A 16,866-nucleotide genomic window follows, 5' to 3' on the forward strand; every position below is an offset into this window, starting at 1 on the left:
GAACGATTGTCTTAGTTCTATTCAAACGAGCAAATTAAAAGGAAATAAGATGTTTTAAACTGCAGTGGTAGTGAAACGATATAAACATTCAAATTGTTGTTTTGAAGAAACTAACGCAGAAAAAGCAAACTATCGAAATTGCTATGGTTTGGTTTAGCTATAAATTGGTTTGGTTAAGTGTCTAGAAATTCGTCATGGTTTAGATTCAACTGATTTATACATGTTTCAGCTCAATAGTGATAGTTTGTTAAAAAAAAGGCTTGTTATTTAACGAAGTTTCACATTTTTAATAACTTACTAAGAAAAAAAGCATTTCAAACCAATTTTATATGGTTCAATAGGCAAATCGTACATTGAACAATTTAACTGTTCGTAACTTGTCTTTGTACCAAAACATCTATGAAGAATGATATTTTGGTGATTCCTAAGTCCTTCATAGCTTCAATGAACAGTGCATTTAGCAGCAGATCGGATGACTTACCTTGTTTGTGTCAAAGAGACAAAAACCCGACCATAGAACAGACAACAGCAGAAGGTCACCAAAAGGTCTTCAATGCAGCGAGAAATTCCCGACCCGGAGGCGTCCATCAGCTGGCCCATAAACAAATATATATACTAGTGCGGTGATAGTGAAACTAAAACAAAGACTATTAAAGTATTTGTATAATGTCTGTTTTGATCGTTGATCGTTTGATTATTCACGATGAGAAACTCATAACTGAACCAAGTTCAACATGAAATAAACCAAACCATGACAACAAATGTTCTGTTATCTCAATTTGTGCAGTAGTGGCTGGTTTTTTTGTATAATTGACGGCAGTGTGATATCATAACAAAGTATTTGATAAAGCAGACAATAAGCAAACCACTTTGCTTTATGCATTAAACAACGAATCACATACACATGCATTATTCTGCCGTGTGTGAAACTACATGATACAAATTTATTGTTTATACCAATATATATTAGCTATAAACAAAGATACTTACCAGCTTGAGTTTGTTGTCATTAGTTACTTTAACAAAATATTTGAATGTTTATATTATTTGCCAATTTTGTCATAACCGAAATCATTGTACTAAACGCTTTCGGATATGCGATATACTACCCGTGTACTTGTAACACGTAAAACGAATATTCGTACATGAAGGTCACACAAGGATTCCAGTACAATGTTGATCGATAAGATCTGCAAATCCTACACACAGATGTTCAATCTTGCGTGTTTTAAAATAAGTGTAAAGAAAGTTCCTGTAATGAAACTCCATGCGCCTGTATTACAACGATTAATTAACTTTCGAATTTAAATTGAAATACCAAATTCTGGTATTTCAGTTTTATAAACTGTCTTTAAATATCGAAGATGAAACTTTAAAATGTAAAACCCCTGATTTGCGACAACACTTGATAACTATCAAACGAATAACAGGTTTAAGTAAATTATGGTCTAATTTTAATCAGGAAATATAATGACCTTATATTGGTCTTGTCCCACTTGATTATTCGATAGAATGACTGACCTATTGTTCTGAACTTTTTTTAACTTCATATAGATATAAAAAAAAAACATGACATGATATATTGGAAAATTTATGACTAACACTAATGCATGTTTCCTTAGTTGACTCCAACTGAATCTAGTCAAAATCATGTATTTTGTTGATTGTCATATTTAAGTTATTATTAGCCATTTTATTTGTTTTATAAAAAATGATTTTGTAAAAATATCAAAATCATAAGAAAGGTGAACTACGGTGTTTATATAGACAATAATAGTGCATTGACTTGACATATCAACGATATAAGGATGAGGCTTAGAAACGGGGAAAGCGAGGCTATGCCGAGCATTTTCCCCGTTTCGTGCCGAATCCTTATATCGTTGACATGTCAAGTCAATGTACTATTATTGTCTTTATACTGCAATTTAAAAAAAACATTTTCAATTGTTGTATAATTTGTTAACTTTATTATTTGATTTAAATATTGGGAAACTCACCCTTTTATAAAAAGGCCACATATCTTCAGGCGGAGAAATATACAACACAATGAAATGTACATTTCCTGATGAAACCCGAAAATCGATGGCGACGGAACTGTTGGAGAATGAACTAAAATATCAACAATAAGCATAAAACATAATGATTAAAGTGAAATATTTATTTTCTAAAAATTGGTAAAGACATAAGTTTGAGTCGTTGTATACATTGGAAACAATAACAGGTTGAATAGGTCACATGAATAATTAATTACAAGTTCGGCAATTTCTATTTAAATATTCATGAGGAAAAGTGATATCAGGTCAGTGACTGTATATGACATAGAAATATACAGTCAACGCATTTTGACTGCTCAAATAGAACGAGTGCAGTATAAAATAGAAATATAAAAAAAGAAAATGTGGTATGATTGCCAATGAGACAATCTCCCATTTAAAAAAATACACATACTATATAAGTCATCGTATTACAGTGGTTGACGTTGGTTGCTGTGTTACATATTTGTTTTTCGTGGTTAGTTTTCTGGTTTGAATTGTTTTGCATTAGTAAAGTCGATGCATTTTACAGCTGACAATACGGTATGTGCCTTGCTCATTGTTGAAAATCGTACGATGACTTTTATAGTGTTCTACACTAGTCATTCTTGTGGCCCTTTATATCTTTGATTAAAAGCGTTTGATTTTGACATTTTGTATGGAATTCACGTGTTGGAACTTGCCTTGCAGTACGTTATATTTATTATATTTTAGAAAAAAATTTAGGGGAACCGTTATTTTTACAATTGATTAAATGAACAAAAACGCTTAGTGATCATGTTCTTAATACAATGAATTTGCTGTAGATCTTAGATGCTGTAGTATTGCTTGGAAATATATACATTGGGATGGTATCTTCGGGATGTGTTTTATTTTCTCAATTCAAAGTGGAATTCAGATGCAATAAAACAGAAAGTGTTGCCGTTTTGATGAGTTTTGGAAGTACAGAAGATCGTCAAATTGTAAGATGCAAGCGCCAAGAGGAAGGTATGAACGACCAAGAAAAATGTAAGAAAGATATTGACATATTACGTACAATCGCAAAATGTCTCGAAGAGTTTCACACAGACTGGCTTACATATATAAGGAAGGAAAGGGAAAACAAAAACATTTTAAATATGTTTACTACGTCACAACTAGTAATACTTCAAAGAGAACTAGCAAAGTTAAGAACGGGTTCAGATCCAAATGAGGCTGTATATCCGCTTCTATTTTGCCTGAAAGAAAACTGCTGCAAATCTGATCTTAGCAACGCAATAGATTTGGCAATGAAAACGTCAGATTTGCAACCTGAATCCATAAGCAACAATACTTCATCTTCAAAAATGGAAAACGCATTCATAGAAGAAATGATGGGAGCCAATTTTAGCAAATACCTTGCTAAAAAGGCATTGGAAGTTGTAAAACCAGATCAAATAGATGAAGGTAAGAACAATCAAGCAATGAACAATGCACGCTTAATATCATTTAACAAATATTCTGCAGTGTTATATGTTCTGCCTTTCTGATCGATAATCCGTTAATGTTAATTACATAATGATAATTATATTGGCTGACATATTAATCAGAGAGGGGCGAAAGATACCAGAGGAACAGTCAAACTCATTAATTGAAAATAAACTGACGACGTCATGGGTAAAAACGAAAAAAGACTAACAGACAAATAATATTACACAACAAACAACATAGAAAAATCAAGACTGAGCAACACGAACCCAACCTAAAACTGGGGGTGATCTCAGGGACTTCGAATGGGTAAGCAGATTCTTCTACATGTGGCATCCGTTGTGTTACTAGGTCACATTCATTAGAAGAGAAGGGAATTGTGTGTATGACGTAAAAAACATATACGAAGTAATCTGTGTAACGGTTAATCCATAACGGTCAACCAACCTGGTATGGCGTCCGTAACATTTACGAGAGAATGATTTAAACATCACCATTTGAAACGCTTGTTTTGATAGCTTCCTTTTGAGCAGCAATCCCCCATCGAGGAAATCATGATAGGAAATGCAGACGCGGGCATATCGTATCTATTTGGAGATACATGTATATACTTCGTATGCAGGCGTTGCTGGAATGTTGCTACATAAAATAGAAAGTTCACAATTGTGAAGCTGAAATTATCTCGTTTGCCATAACATTTTGTTTTTAACCGACCCTCAGTCAATTTAGAGATGTAAGTCAAGGTATGAGACAGGCTAAAATGTATTTGTTGTATCCTTTATCTTTAGTTCGATGGGATAGATGCGTTCAACATAATCAACAAATTTTAAATTATTTAGTGGGGGAACATCATCTAAATAGCGGAAAGTAAAGTGCTGATGAACGCTTCGTCCACGAGGTTATCACCAGCCCAGTAGTCAGCACTTCGGTGTTGACATGAATATTAATTATATGGTCATTTTTATAAATTTCTTGTTACAAAACTTTGAATTTTTGAAAAATTAAAGATTTTTCTATCCCAGGAAAATTACCTTATACGTGTTAGAGCACCCATATTTGCCGAGGATACACTTGCGCCGTTTTAGGATTTCCAGGTGTAAACACTTCAAAGGGTGGCTGAGATGGAAGAAATAATCCGATAAAATATTTTTAAAACAAATATTAGGATTATTCAAACTTACACGTACCGTTATCTTGATGATATTTTTTTGTTAAATAATCAAGAATTTTCTTAATATAGTGAAATTTACCCCAAAATAAGATTTCTTTATAAATAAATAAATAAAATTTAAACGGTTATAACTGTCCTTTCCTAAATTAAGATATTTCGGTTTTAGGAAACTCCACACTAACATTAACGAAAGAAGGGCCGATTTTTCTTTCCCTAGTTTTCATTTTCCGTTTTCAGATCATGGTGATGTTTCTTTGGCACCATATTACGGTGTTTATATTTCATAGCTCGTTCGCTATGCACGTGCTTGCTGTAACGTTTTTGATTTTAACAAACGTAACCTCTGTATTACTGGTAAAGTATTAAACCAGGGATTTTGTTACCATAAATTACTTAAAATCTTAGATAATTTTTTCCATAGATATAAAGATTTGGTTTTGAAGTTTGGTTGTACCTGTACAAAACGTATTTCAAACGGGATAGCACATACTCATTTTTACGGAAATGTTGTCATCCGTGTCCGGAAATTTAGAAATGGCCCTGGTAAATTTTTCGCTCCTTTAAATAAACTTACGCTAAAAGGTTACCAATTCAACACTGTAATAAGATCATTGAATATTGTTTTTATATAAATATTGATTGTGTTATAGGTAAATTAAAAGCAAACTAAATATAACTAGTACGTTATATACGTAAAAACATTCATTGATCTACAAACAATCGATACCCGAATCTTCGCATTGCTCAAGGTTATGTTTATCTCTGACAGTTTATGACATCTTTGAACTAACTCCATTGGATTTTGGATGTGTACGGATTGATTGTTAAGTCTTAGATGCATGATTCATTTATAAGTTGTAAGTGGCTTTGAACAAGCTGCCAGTTAACTGCGAATACTCTCAGATCTGTACATAGTGTCTCTTCGTTGTTGAGATGAACAAATACCCGGCCACGTCCACTTGTATTTTTGTACATCTGATGAGTTAAGCCTTTTTCAACTGAATTTTATAGTTCGTTTTTATGTTTTACTGTTAAACCAGTGTCCAAGGTTAGGGGAATGTTGCTATCCCGCTAACATGTCTAACCCCGCCACATTATGTATGTATTTGCCTGTCCCAAATCAAGAGCCAGAAATTCAGTGGTTTTCGTTTGTTCATGTGTTACATATTTGATTTTCGTTCAATTTTTGGACATAAATAAGGCCGTTTGTTTGACCGTGTCATTTCGGGGCCTTGTATAGCTGACTATGTGGTTTGGGCTTTGTTCATTGTTGACGCCCGTAGGATGACAAATAGTTGTTAATTTATGTGCCAGTTTTGACACTTGTGGAGAGTTGTCGCATTGGCAATCATACCACATTTTCTTTTTAATTCTTATTTTATATATTAGACACAATTCAGCCAATTTCCTGAACACAAAACACGATTTTAAAGAAGTATTTCTTAGTGATTCTTTGACTCGTTTTCAGTTTTTTACACCTGTCTGCTATTTATCTAAAATGAAATTGATTTGATAAATATTGTTTAAAACTGCAGTTATTTTGTTTTAAACACGGCAAATATGTGTTCCTCTTTGACAAAACATCAGGAAATTTCAAATAGTATTTAATCCAACTTTTCAGATGATTTTTTTCTCAAAGAAACACGGTTTCATTGTTAATAAATTTGATATCATTATTTATTTCAAATATGTTCTTAAATCAATCCTAATTCTTTCTTATTTTTGATAGATATTTTTATTCATTACTGGTAAAGTATTAAACAGGGATTTTGTTACCATAAATTACTTAAAATCTTAGATAATTTTTTCCATAGATATAAAGATTGGGTTTTGAAGTTTGGTTGTACCTGTACAAAACGTATTTCAAACGGGATAGCACATACTCATTTTTACGGAAATGTTGTCATCCGTGTCCGGAAATTTAGAAATGGCCCTGGTAAATTGTTCGCTCCTTTAAATAAACTTACGCTAAAAGGTTACCAATTCAACACTGTAATAAGATCATTGAATATTGTTTTTATATAAATATTGATTGTGTTATAGGTAAATTAAAAGCAAACTAAATATAACTAGTACGTTATATACGTAAAAACATTCATTGATCTACAAACAATCGATACCCGAATCTTCGCATTGCTCAAGGTTATGTTTATCTCTGACAGTTTATGACATCTTTGAACTAACTCCATTGGATTTTGGATGTGTACGGATTGATTGTTTAGTCTTAGATGCATGATTCATTTATAAGTTGTAAGTGGCTTTGAACAAGCTGACAGTTAACTGCGAATACTCTCAGATCTGTACATAGTGTCTCTTCGTTGTTGAGATGAACAAATACCCGGCCACGTCCACTTGTATTTTTGTACATCTGATGAGTTAAGCCTTTTTCAACTGAATTTTATAGTTCGTTTTTATGTTTTACTGTTAAACCAGTGTCCAAGGTTAGGGGAATGTTGCTATCCCGCTAACATGTCTAACCCCGCCACATTATGTATGTATTTGCCTGTCCCAAATCAAGAGCCAGAAATTCAGTGGTTTTCGTTTGTTCATGTGTTACATATTTGATTTTCGTTCAATTTTTGGACATAAATAAGGCCGTTTGTTTGACCGTGTCATTTCGGGGCCTTGTATAGCTGACTATGTGGTTTGGGCTTTGTTCATTGTTGACGCCCGTAGGATGACAAATAGTTGTTAATTTATGTGCCAGTTTTGACACTTGTGGAGAGTTGTCGCATTGGCAATCATACCACATTTTCTTTTTAATTCTTATTTTATATATTAGACACAATTCAGCCAATTTCCTGAACACAAAACACGATTTTAAAGAAGTATTTCTTAGTGATTCTTTGACTCGTTTTCAGTTTTTTACACCTGTCTGCTATTTATCTAAAATGAAATTGATTTGATAAATATTGTTTAAAACTGCAGTTATTTTGTTTTAAACACGGCAAATATGTGTTCCTCTTTGACAAAACATCAGGAAATTTCAAATAGTATTTAATCCAACTTTTCAGATGATTTTTTTCTCAAAGAAACACGGTTTCATTGTTAATAAATTTGATATCATTATTTATTTCAAATATGTTCTTAAATCAATCCTAATTCTTTCTTATTTTTGATAGATATTTTTATTCATTACTGGTAAAGTATTAAACAGGGATTTTGTTACCATAAATTACTTAAAATCTTAGATAATTTTTTCCATAGATATAAAGATTGGGTTTTGAAGTTTGGTTGTACCTGTACAAAACGTATTTCAAACGGGATAGCACATACTCATTTTTACGGAAATGTTGTCATCCGTGTCCGGAAATTTAGAAATGGCCCTGGTAAATTTTTCGCTCCTTTAAATAAACTTACGCTAAAAGGTTACCAATTCAACACTGTAATAAGATCATTGAATATTGTTTTTATATAAATATTGATTGTGTTATAGGTAAATTAAAAGCAAACTAAATATAACTAGTACGTTATATACGTAAAAACATTCATTGATCTACAAACAATCGATACCCGAATCTTCGCATTGCTCAAGGTTATGTTTATCTCTGACAGTTTATGACATCTTTGAACTAACTCCATTGGATTTTGGATGTGTACGGATTGATTGTTTAGTCTTAGATGCATGATTCATTTATAAGTTGTAAGTGGCTTTGAACAAGCTGCCAGTTAACTGCGAATACTCTCAGATCTGTACATAGTGTCTCTTCGTTGTTGAGATGAACAAATACCCGGCCACGTCCACTTGTATTTTTGTACATCTGATGAGTTAAGCCTTTTTGAACTGAATTTTATAGTTCGTTTTTATGTTTTACTGTTAAACCAGTGTCCAAGGTTAGGGGAATGTTGCTATCCCGCTAACATGTCTAACCCCGCCACATTATGTATGTATTTGCCTGTCCCAAATCAAGAGCCAGAAATTCAGTGGTTTTCGTTTGTTCATGTGTTACATATTTGATTTTCGTTCAGTTTTTGGACATAAATAAGGCCGTTTGTTTGACCGTGTCATTTCGGGGCCTTGTATAGCTGACTATGTGGTATGGGCTTTGTTCATTGTTGACGCCCGTAGGATGACAAATAGTTGTTAATTTATGTGCCAGTTTTGACACTTGTGGAGAGTTGTCGCATTGGCAATCATACCACATTTTCTTTTTATTTCTTTTTTTATATATTAGACACAATTCAGCCAATTTCCTGAACACAAAACACGATTTTAAAGAAGTATTTCTTAGTGATTCTTTGACTCGTTTTCAGTTTTTTACACCTGTCTGCTATTTATCTAAAATGAAATTGATTTGATAAATATTGTTTAAAACTGCAGTTATTTTGTTTTAAACACGGCAAATATGTGTTCCTCTTTGACAAAACATCAGGAAATTTCAAATAGTATTTAATCCAACTTTTCAGATGATTTTTTTCTCAAAGAAACACGGTTTCATTGTTAATAAATTTGATATCATTATTTATTTCAAATATGTTCTTAAATCAATCCTAATTCTTTCTTATTTTTGATAGATATTTTTATTCATTACTGGTAAAGTATTAAACAGGGATTTTGTTACCATAAATTACTTAAAATCTTAGATAATTTTTTCCATAGATATAAAGATTGGGTTTTGAAGTTTGGTTGTACCTGTACAAAACGTATTTCAAACGGGATAGCACATACTCATTTTTACGGAAATGTTGTCATCCGTGTCCGGAAATTTAGAAATGGCCCTGGTAAATTTTTCGCTCCTTTAAATAAACTTACGCTAAAAGGTTACCAATTCAACACTGTAATAAGATCATTGAATATTGTTTTTATATAAATATTGATTGTGTTATAGGTAAATTAAAAGCAAACTAAATATAACTAGTACGTTATATACGTAAAAACATTCATTGATCTACAAACAATCGATACCCGAATCTTCGCATTGCTCAAGGTTATGTTTATCTCTGACAGTTTATGACATCTTTGAACTAACTCCATTGGATTTTGGATGTGTACGGATTGATTGTTTAGTCTTAGATGCATGATTCATTTATAAGTTGTAAGTGGCTTTGAACAAGCTGCCAGTTAACTGCGAATACTCTCAGATCTGTACATAGTGTCTCTTCGTTGTTGAGATGAACAAATACCCGGCCATGTCCACTTGTATTTTTGTACATCTGATGAGTTAAGCCTTTTTCAACTGAATTTTATAGTTCGTTTTTATGTTTTACTGTTAAACCAGTGTCCAAGGTTAGGGGAATGTTGCTATCCCGCTAACATGTCTAACCCCGCCACATTATGTATGTATTTGCCTGTCCCAAATCAAGAGCCAGAAATTCAGTGGTTTTCGTTTGTTCATGTGTTACATATTTGATTTTCGTTCAGTTTTTGGACATAAATAAGGCCGTTTGTTTGACCGTGTCATTTCGGGGCCTTGTATAGCTGACTATGTGGTATGGGCTTTGTTCATTGTTGACGCCCGTAGGATGACAAATAGTTGTTAATTTATGTGCCAGTTTTGACACTTGTGGAGAGTTGTCGCATTGGCAATCATACCACATTTTCTTTTTATTTCTTTTTTTATATATTAGACACAATTCAGCCAATTTCCTGAACACAAAACACGATTTTAAAGAAGTATTTCTTAGTGATTCTTTGACTCGTTTTCAGTTTTTTACACCTGTCTGCTATTTATCTAAAATGAAATTGATTTGATGAATATTGTTTAAAACTGCAGTTATTTTGTTTTAAACACGGCAAATATGTGTTCCTCTTTGACAAAACATCAGGAAATTTCAAATAGTATTTAATCCAACTTTTCAGATGATTTTTTTCTCAAAGAAACACGGTTTCATTGTTAATAAATTTGATATCATTATTTATTTCAAATATGTTCTTAAATCAATCCTAATTCTTTCTTATTTTTGATAGATATTTTTATTCATGCAAATGTGACATCATTTTTATGTGCTGTTTTACAAATTCAAATGTGACGTCATTTTTTGTCCCTTATTTGTCAAATGTCTTGACGTCTTTCCGGTTATTTGTTATGTTAAAGAAAATTAATCACCGCCTTCATTTATTAGATTTAATTTGGTAAAACATAATTTGTACGATGCATTACGGGATGCAGCTTGATTCTTAATTAACCGGACATAGAATATAGGTAATTTTCTTATTGCTACCTAAGTATTTATGGCAAGCCAAAGTGGACAAAAAGAGCAATTTTCTTATATTAAAAAATAATTTTCTAATATTAAAAAATCATTTTCTAATATTAAAAAAAACATTTTCTAATATAAAAAAATCATTTACTAATATCAAAAAATCATTTTCTAATATTAATAAATCATTTTCTAATATTAAAAAATCATTTTCTAATATTAAAAAATAAGATAATTTTTAATATTAGAAAGTACTTTTTTTAATATTGAAAAATCATTTCTTAATATTAGAAAATAGCTCTTTTTGTCCACTTTGGCTTGCCATAAGTATTGCAATTTTCATTGTTATTGAATGTATGATCAGTATTCAGTACAAATATAAAATTAAATCAATCCTTATTCTGTCTTATTTTTTACACATAGTTTTATTCATTCAAATATGACGTCATTTTTCATTTTTGATGTTCTGTTTAACATGTGACATCTTTTTCTTGTCATGTTTTACAATTTTCAAATGTGACGTCACTTTGCGTTGAGGCCTTGACTAATTGGGGTGTCTATTTTTTGTGTTAGATTGTGTTGGATTTTGTCGGGTAATATAATGTATCCGGTTGTTATTGTAATTAGTTAATACTTCAGTTTTATCATGTATATCTTTTATATAGTCATTTAATAAAATTTACTGTTTGCAAAAGTATAAATCATTCTAAATAATAGGATGGTCTGGTGCCTAACAGAAAACCGTGACTGTTTGTTGCACAACTTTGTTGAACTTTTGGTCCTCGATGCTGTTCAACTTTGTATTTGTTTTGGCTTTCAAACATTTGTATCTGGGCGTCACTAGTAAGTCTTGTGCTGACACAACGCACTTCTGGCGTATAGAATTTTAAACATGTTGCTTTTTGTTAGCTATTGTTAGTGTGTTTCTATGTCAATTGTGTTCTCCTATTTATTTGTATTGTAGTGTTGTGTTGTCATTTTAATGTTATTTTAACATGGCCATAAAAGAGGGAGGTTTTGCATGCTACAAAACTAGGTTCAACCCACCATTTTTTTCTTAATAAATGTCCTGTGCCAAGTCAGGAATATATTCATTGTTATATTATAGTTGGATTCTGTGTGTGTTACAATTTAACGTTGTGTTCCTTTTGTTTCGTTTGTTTCTTCTTATATTTGAGTGTGAATTCACGTTATTAAAAGACGTGTCACGGTACTTTCCTATCCCTTATTCACCATGTTCATGTATTTAGTTTTGATGTTATATTTGTTATTCTCATCGGATTTTGTCTTATGCTTAGTTCGTTTCTGTGTGTGTTACATTTTAATGTTGTGTCGTCATTCTCTTGTATTTATTTCGTTTCCCTTTGTTTTGGTTTTTGACCCGGATTTTTTTTTCTATCGATTTATGAGTTTTGAACATCGGTATACTACTGTTGCCTTTATTTACAATTCCAAATGTGACTTCACTTTGCGTTGAGGCTTTGACTAATTCGGGTGTGTATTTTGTCGGTTTGTGGAATAAATCCGGTTGTTTTTTGTACTAGTAATTAGTCAATACTTCAGTGTTATCATGTATATATTTTATATAGTCATTTTATAATATATACAGTTTACAAAGTATAAATTATTCTAAATAATAGGAAAGTTCTGGTCCAAAACAGAAAACCCTGGCCGTTTTTGGCACAACTTTGTTGGTCTTCGATGCTGTTTATTGTTGTACTGAAGCTTGTTTTGGTTTTCAAACTTTTGTATCTAGACGTCACTGGTGAGTCTTATATGGCCGAACGCACTTCTGGCGTATTATATTTTAAACCTGGTGCCTTTTGCAAGCTATTATTCGTGTGTTTTTTTTGTCAAATATGTTCTTCTTATTTGAATTGTAGTTCTGTAATTTGTGTTGTCATTTTAATGTTATATTTAACTTGGCTGTTAAAGCGGGAGGTTTGGCTTGCCTCAAAACCAGGTTCAACCCACCATTATTTTTTACTTTAAAAAATTCCTGTACCAAGTCAGAAATATGGTTATTGTTATATTATTGTTCGTTTCTGTGTGTGTTATATTTTAACGTTGTGTTTCAGATGTGTCATTTGTTTTCTTTTATATTTGAGCGTGACTTCACATTATAATGAGACGTGTCACGGTACCTTTTTATCACAAATTTTTGTATTTAGTTTTGATGTTATAATTATTATTCCCATCGGATTTTGTGTAATGCGTTTCTGTATGTTGAATTTTAGTGTTGTTTCGTCATTCTCAATTTATAATGCGTTTCACTCGGTTTTGGTTTGTTACCCGGATTTGGGGTTTTTTTCTATTGATTTTTGTGTTTAAATAACATTTTGCTTTGATGTTATCTTAGAAAAGAAAAATCAGTATACTCCAAACACATAAAGACCTGAACATAACCTGCAGAAATAAAATTGAGAATGGAAAGGGGGAAAGTGTCAAAGAGACAACATCCCAACCGTAGAAAAAAACAACAGCAGAAAGACTCCAACAGGTCTTCAATGTAACGAGAAATTCCCGCACCCGGAGGCGTCCTTCAGCTGGCCTCTAAACAAAAATATACTAGTTCAGTGATAATGAACGCCATACTAATTTCCAAATTGTACACAAGAAACTAAAATTAAAATATTACAAGACTAACAAAGGCCAGAGGCTCCTGACTTGGGACAGGCGCAAAAACGCAGCGGGGTTAAACATGTTTGTGAGATCTCAACCCTCCCCCCTATACCTCTAGCCAATGTAGAAAAGTAAACGCATAACAATACGCAAATTAAAATTCAGTTCAAGAGAAGGCCGAGTCTGATGTCAGAAGATGTAACCAAAGAAAATAAACAAAATGACAATAATACATAAATAACAACAGACTACTAGCAGTTAACTGACATGCCAGATCCAGACTTCAATTAAACTGACTGAAAGCTTATGATTTCATCAGGCACAATCCTTCCCGTTAGGGGTTTAGTATCCTACCATCATAACATATATGAGAATAACATAACCCGTGTCATGCCAACACCTGGTTTTTGAATAAATGTGTTTAGTTCTGACGCAAAGACCCTATAAGTGAATCAATATTAACGCCAAAATATGCAATATTTAATGACCTGACCACAGTATCGTGACTATATCCCTTCTTAATAAGTCTATTCAAAGGTTTTATTAGTTTCTGAGGTGAATACTGACACCTTTGTGCTTTATAAGGAATATTTCCATAAAAAAATGGATGTGAAATACCTGAACGTATAAGAAGTCTGCATGTTGAGCTATATTTACGAATGATGTCCTTATACCGATGATAAAATTTAGTAAATGTTTTGACTAGTTTGTGATATATATATAAAACCCTGTTATAATAATTTTTCAGTAATACATAAATTTCTCTCCAGAAAACATGGAAATAGTTATCAAAGGTACCAAGATTATAATTAAGTACGCCAGACGCGCGTTTCGTCTACATAAGTCTCATCATTGACGCTCATATCGAAATAGTTATAATGCAAAACAAGTACAACATTGAAGAGCAATGAGGATCCAAAATTCTAAAAAGTTGTGCCAAATGCAGATAATGTAATCTATGTCTTGGAAAAGAAAATTCTTAGTTTTTTGCAAAAATTTAAAGTTTTGTAAACAGGAAATTTATAAAAATATAAATAGGAAAACTATAGCAAACATAAGCACCCTACTCAAGCCGTATTTTGCAAAACTTTTGGAATTTTGGGTCCTCAATGCTCTTCAACTTGTTTGGATGTAAGACTATTGTGATCGGAACGTCAACTGATGAGCCGCTCTTAAGTAGACGAAACGCGAATCTGGCGTATTAAATCATAATCCTGGCACCTTTGAATAAAGGATATTTTTCATCCTAAAAAGTTTCTTTTTGAAGTCCGTCTCATAACAATTAAGGAACAAGTCGACAAGAAGAGGTACACAATTGGTTCCCATTAAAATGCCGACAGTTTGTAGAAAATCATATCATCTAAACGTAACAAATGTGTTGTAAATCAAGAAATCAAACACCTTGATAAGGTCAGCTTCAGAGACATTTTTTGTTTGAATCAGTGTGATCCTTTTCAAAGTAGGATTTATCAATTTCTAAGACAGGATACTTGTATTTACGTTGGTAATTCTTTTTTAAGAAAAAAAACTAAGACCCTCTCTTCAATTTGTATGTTAATGGAGAAAGGGGAATGCTTGTTTAAAGTGTAGAAAAGTCAAATGTTTTAATGCTATTGCAAGATTAAAGAGTCTTAGATTGTATGCACTTTTAAAGATCTATGGAATAATTTAGTATCAACATCTGATTTACGCCACTTCTTGAATAGGCAGTTTCAAAATTATTTTGCAGCCCGGCTTTGATTACTGATTAAGTATATGTTAATAATCTAGAAAGAGTTTTAATGGAGCACTTAGAAGAACCAGCAATATACTGTTGTTTGTTAGGATACTTATGCAGTATAGGTATCCAAAACAGTGAAGAACAAATGATTAAATACTTTGTAGGATATAGAAATAAGCTGTATGTTTCTACAGTCAACAACAATCTTGCTGTATCACCTTAAATATATATGACGCCACGGCATCGAGTCAGTCACTTTTGCACAGTTCCAAAATCAGTATGACGTCATGTCACATAAAACATCTGGTGTGATGTATATGGTGTGTACACGTTGTAATATTGTTAAAAAAACTATAATGTGTACAGATATTTTGTACAAGTTATCAGTTTTTTATGAACTGCTCTACACAAATTGATGATGCAAGCACACAGTCTTTGTTTCGCATATTTCTATCAAATTTTCACAACTATTTAATAACATTAGATGTATGTTTCATTATAATACCTAATTCTGATTGGCTAACTAGCAATCTCGTGATATTCCTTAATCAATTGCACACAATGCAACATTTCATTCATGATGACGCGAGGTCCCACAATAAAGTGCACAGGTAAATGCAAAAAAAATTGATAAAAGAAAGGCGTGTTTTCATGATCCTATAGGTAAAATGTAATTATAAGTATTGAATGCTTTTTTTGTAACTTAATAGGGTTGTAAAAGCGTTGACCGTGCGCACATTTTTAGTATGAAGCGCCTCCGCGCTTCATACAAAATGTACTTCGGTCAACGCTTTTACACCCCAATAAATTTATAAAAAAGAGCCTTCAATTCTTAAATGATACAATCTTGTACTGCGCATTGGTACACTAGCACAACTTAGAAGATACACCTGTTTCATTTAGTGCAAGAAGGTATATGTAAATAAAACTTACAACTAATACCAAAAAACCTGTACAAATCATTATTTGTACAAACGTACATCTTTATACAAACTTACATTTTGTACACAACATTTTTAATAATGTGTATATGATATGGCTTTTCCAATAGCACACACCGTATCAAATGTCAATCAATACAATCCTTTTATCATCATATTGATGGTTGATACGGATGTGATATTTAAAAAGCAATACACTAATCTCTATTAATATAACAACACACAATTGTTTAAATAATTTTTTGGGCACCATATTAACATACATGTACGGTAGAAATTTTTATCTAATACTCTTATTTTACTCGTATAGTTGTTATTGGCATTACACTAGTAGTCAGTAACTGCAAGAACTCAAATCTGTAATTTATGTCTTTTGTTGTTAGTAAAATATCTTACAACATTTGTGCTGTGTTCATATTAGATGATTTTTATAGTTTGCTCTTATGTTGCGACGTAACACCAAGTTAGAAAAAGGGTTGAGAGAGGTGACAACAATGTTTAACTCATGCCCATTCTCTGCTACTGGGATTATATGTATTAAAAGTTTATACTGTGTGTGATATCAAAAATGTCAACTCATATACACCAAACTGAACTGTTATATATAGTATGACAACAATCATGTGTATGGTTCATTATCTAACGTTTTTGCTATAACAGTAAAGACGTTAATTTAACCATCATATTTATTCAGGACAAAATAATAGGAGTATGGAATTGCTTTGCTAGAAAAGTATGTCCATTAATCGTGAAATTCGCGCAACGTCATCTTAATGATTCCGATATCGCTAT

General features: G+C 32.1%; 1 protein-coding gene across 1 annotated transcript in view; it reads left to right on the plus strand.

The window, feature by feature from the left end:
- The window catches only part of LOC134706028 (E3 ubiquitin-protein ligase rnf213-alpha-like), a 70,995-nt gene that overhangs the window by 22,210 nt on the left and 31,919 nt on the right, over positions 1 to 16,866 (plus strand). The window contains exon 6 of the mRNA XM_063564737.1: positions 2,840 to 3,458. Within this exon, the coding sequence (XP_063420807.1) occupies positions 2,840 to 3,458 (619 nt within the window). The remainder of the gene's footprint in view (positions 1 to 2,839; positions 3,459 to 16,866) is intronic.

The sequence above is a fragment of the Mytilus trossulus genome, chromosome 2, assembly GCF_036588685.1.
Source record: "Mytilus trossulus isolate FHL-02 chromosome 2, PNRI_Mtr1.1.1.hap1, whole genome shotgun sequence".
Lineage (NCBI taxonomy): Eukaryota > Metazoa > Mollusca > Bivalvia > Mytilida > Mytilidae > Mytilus > Mytilus trossulus.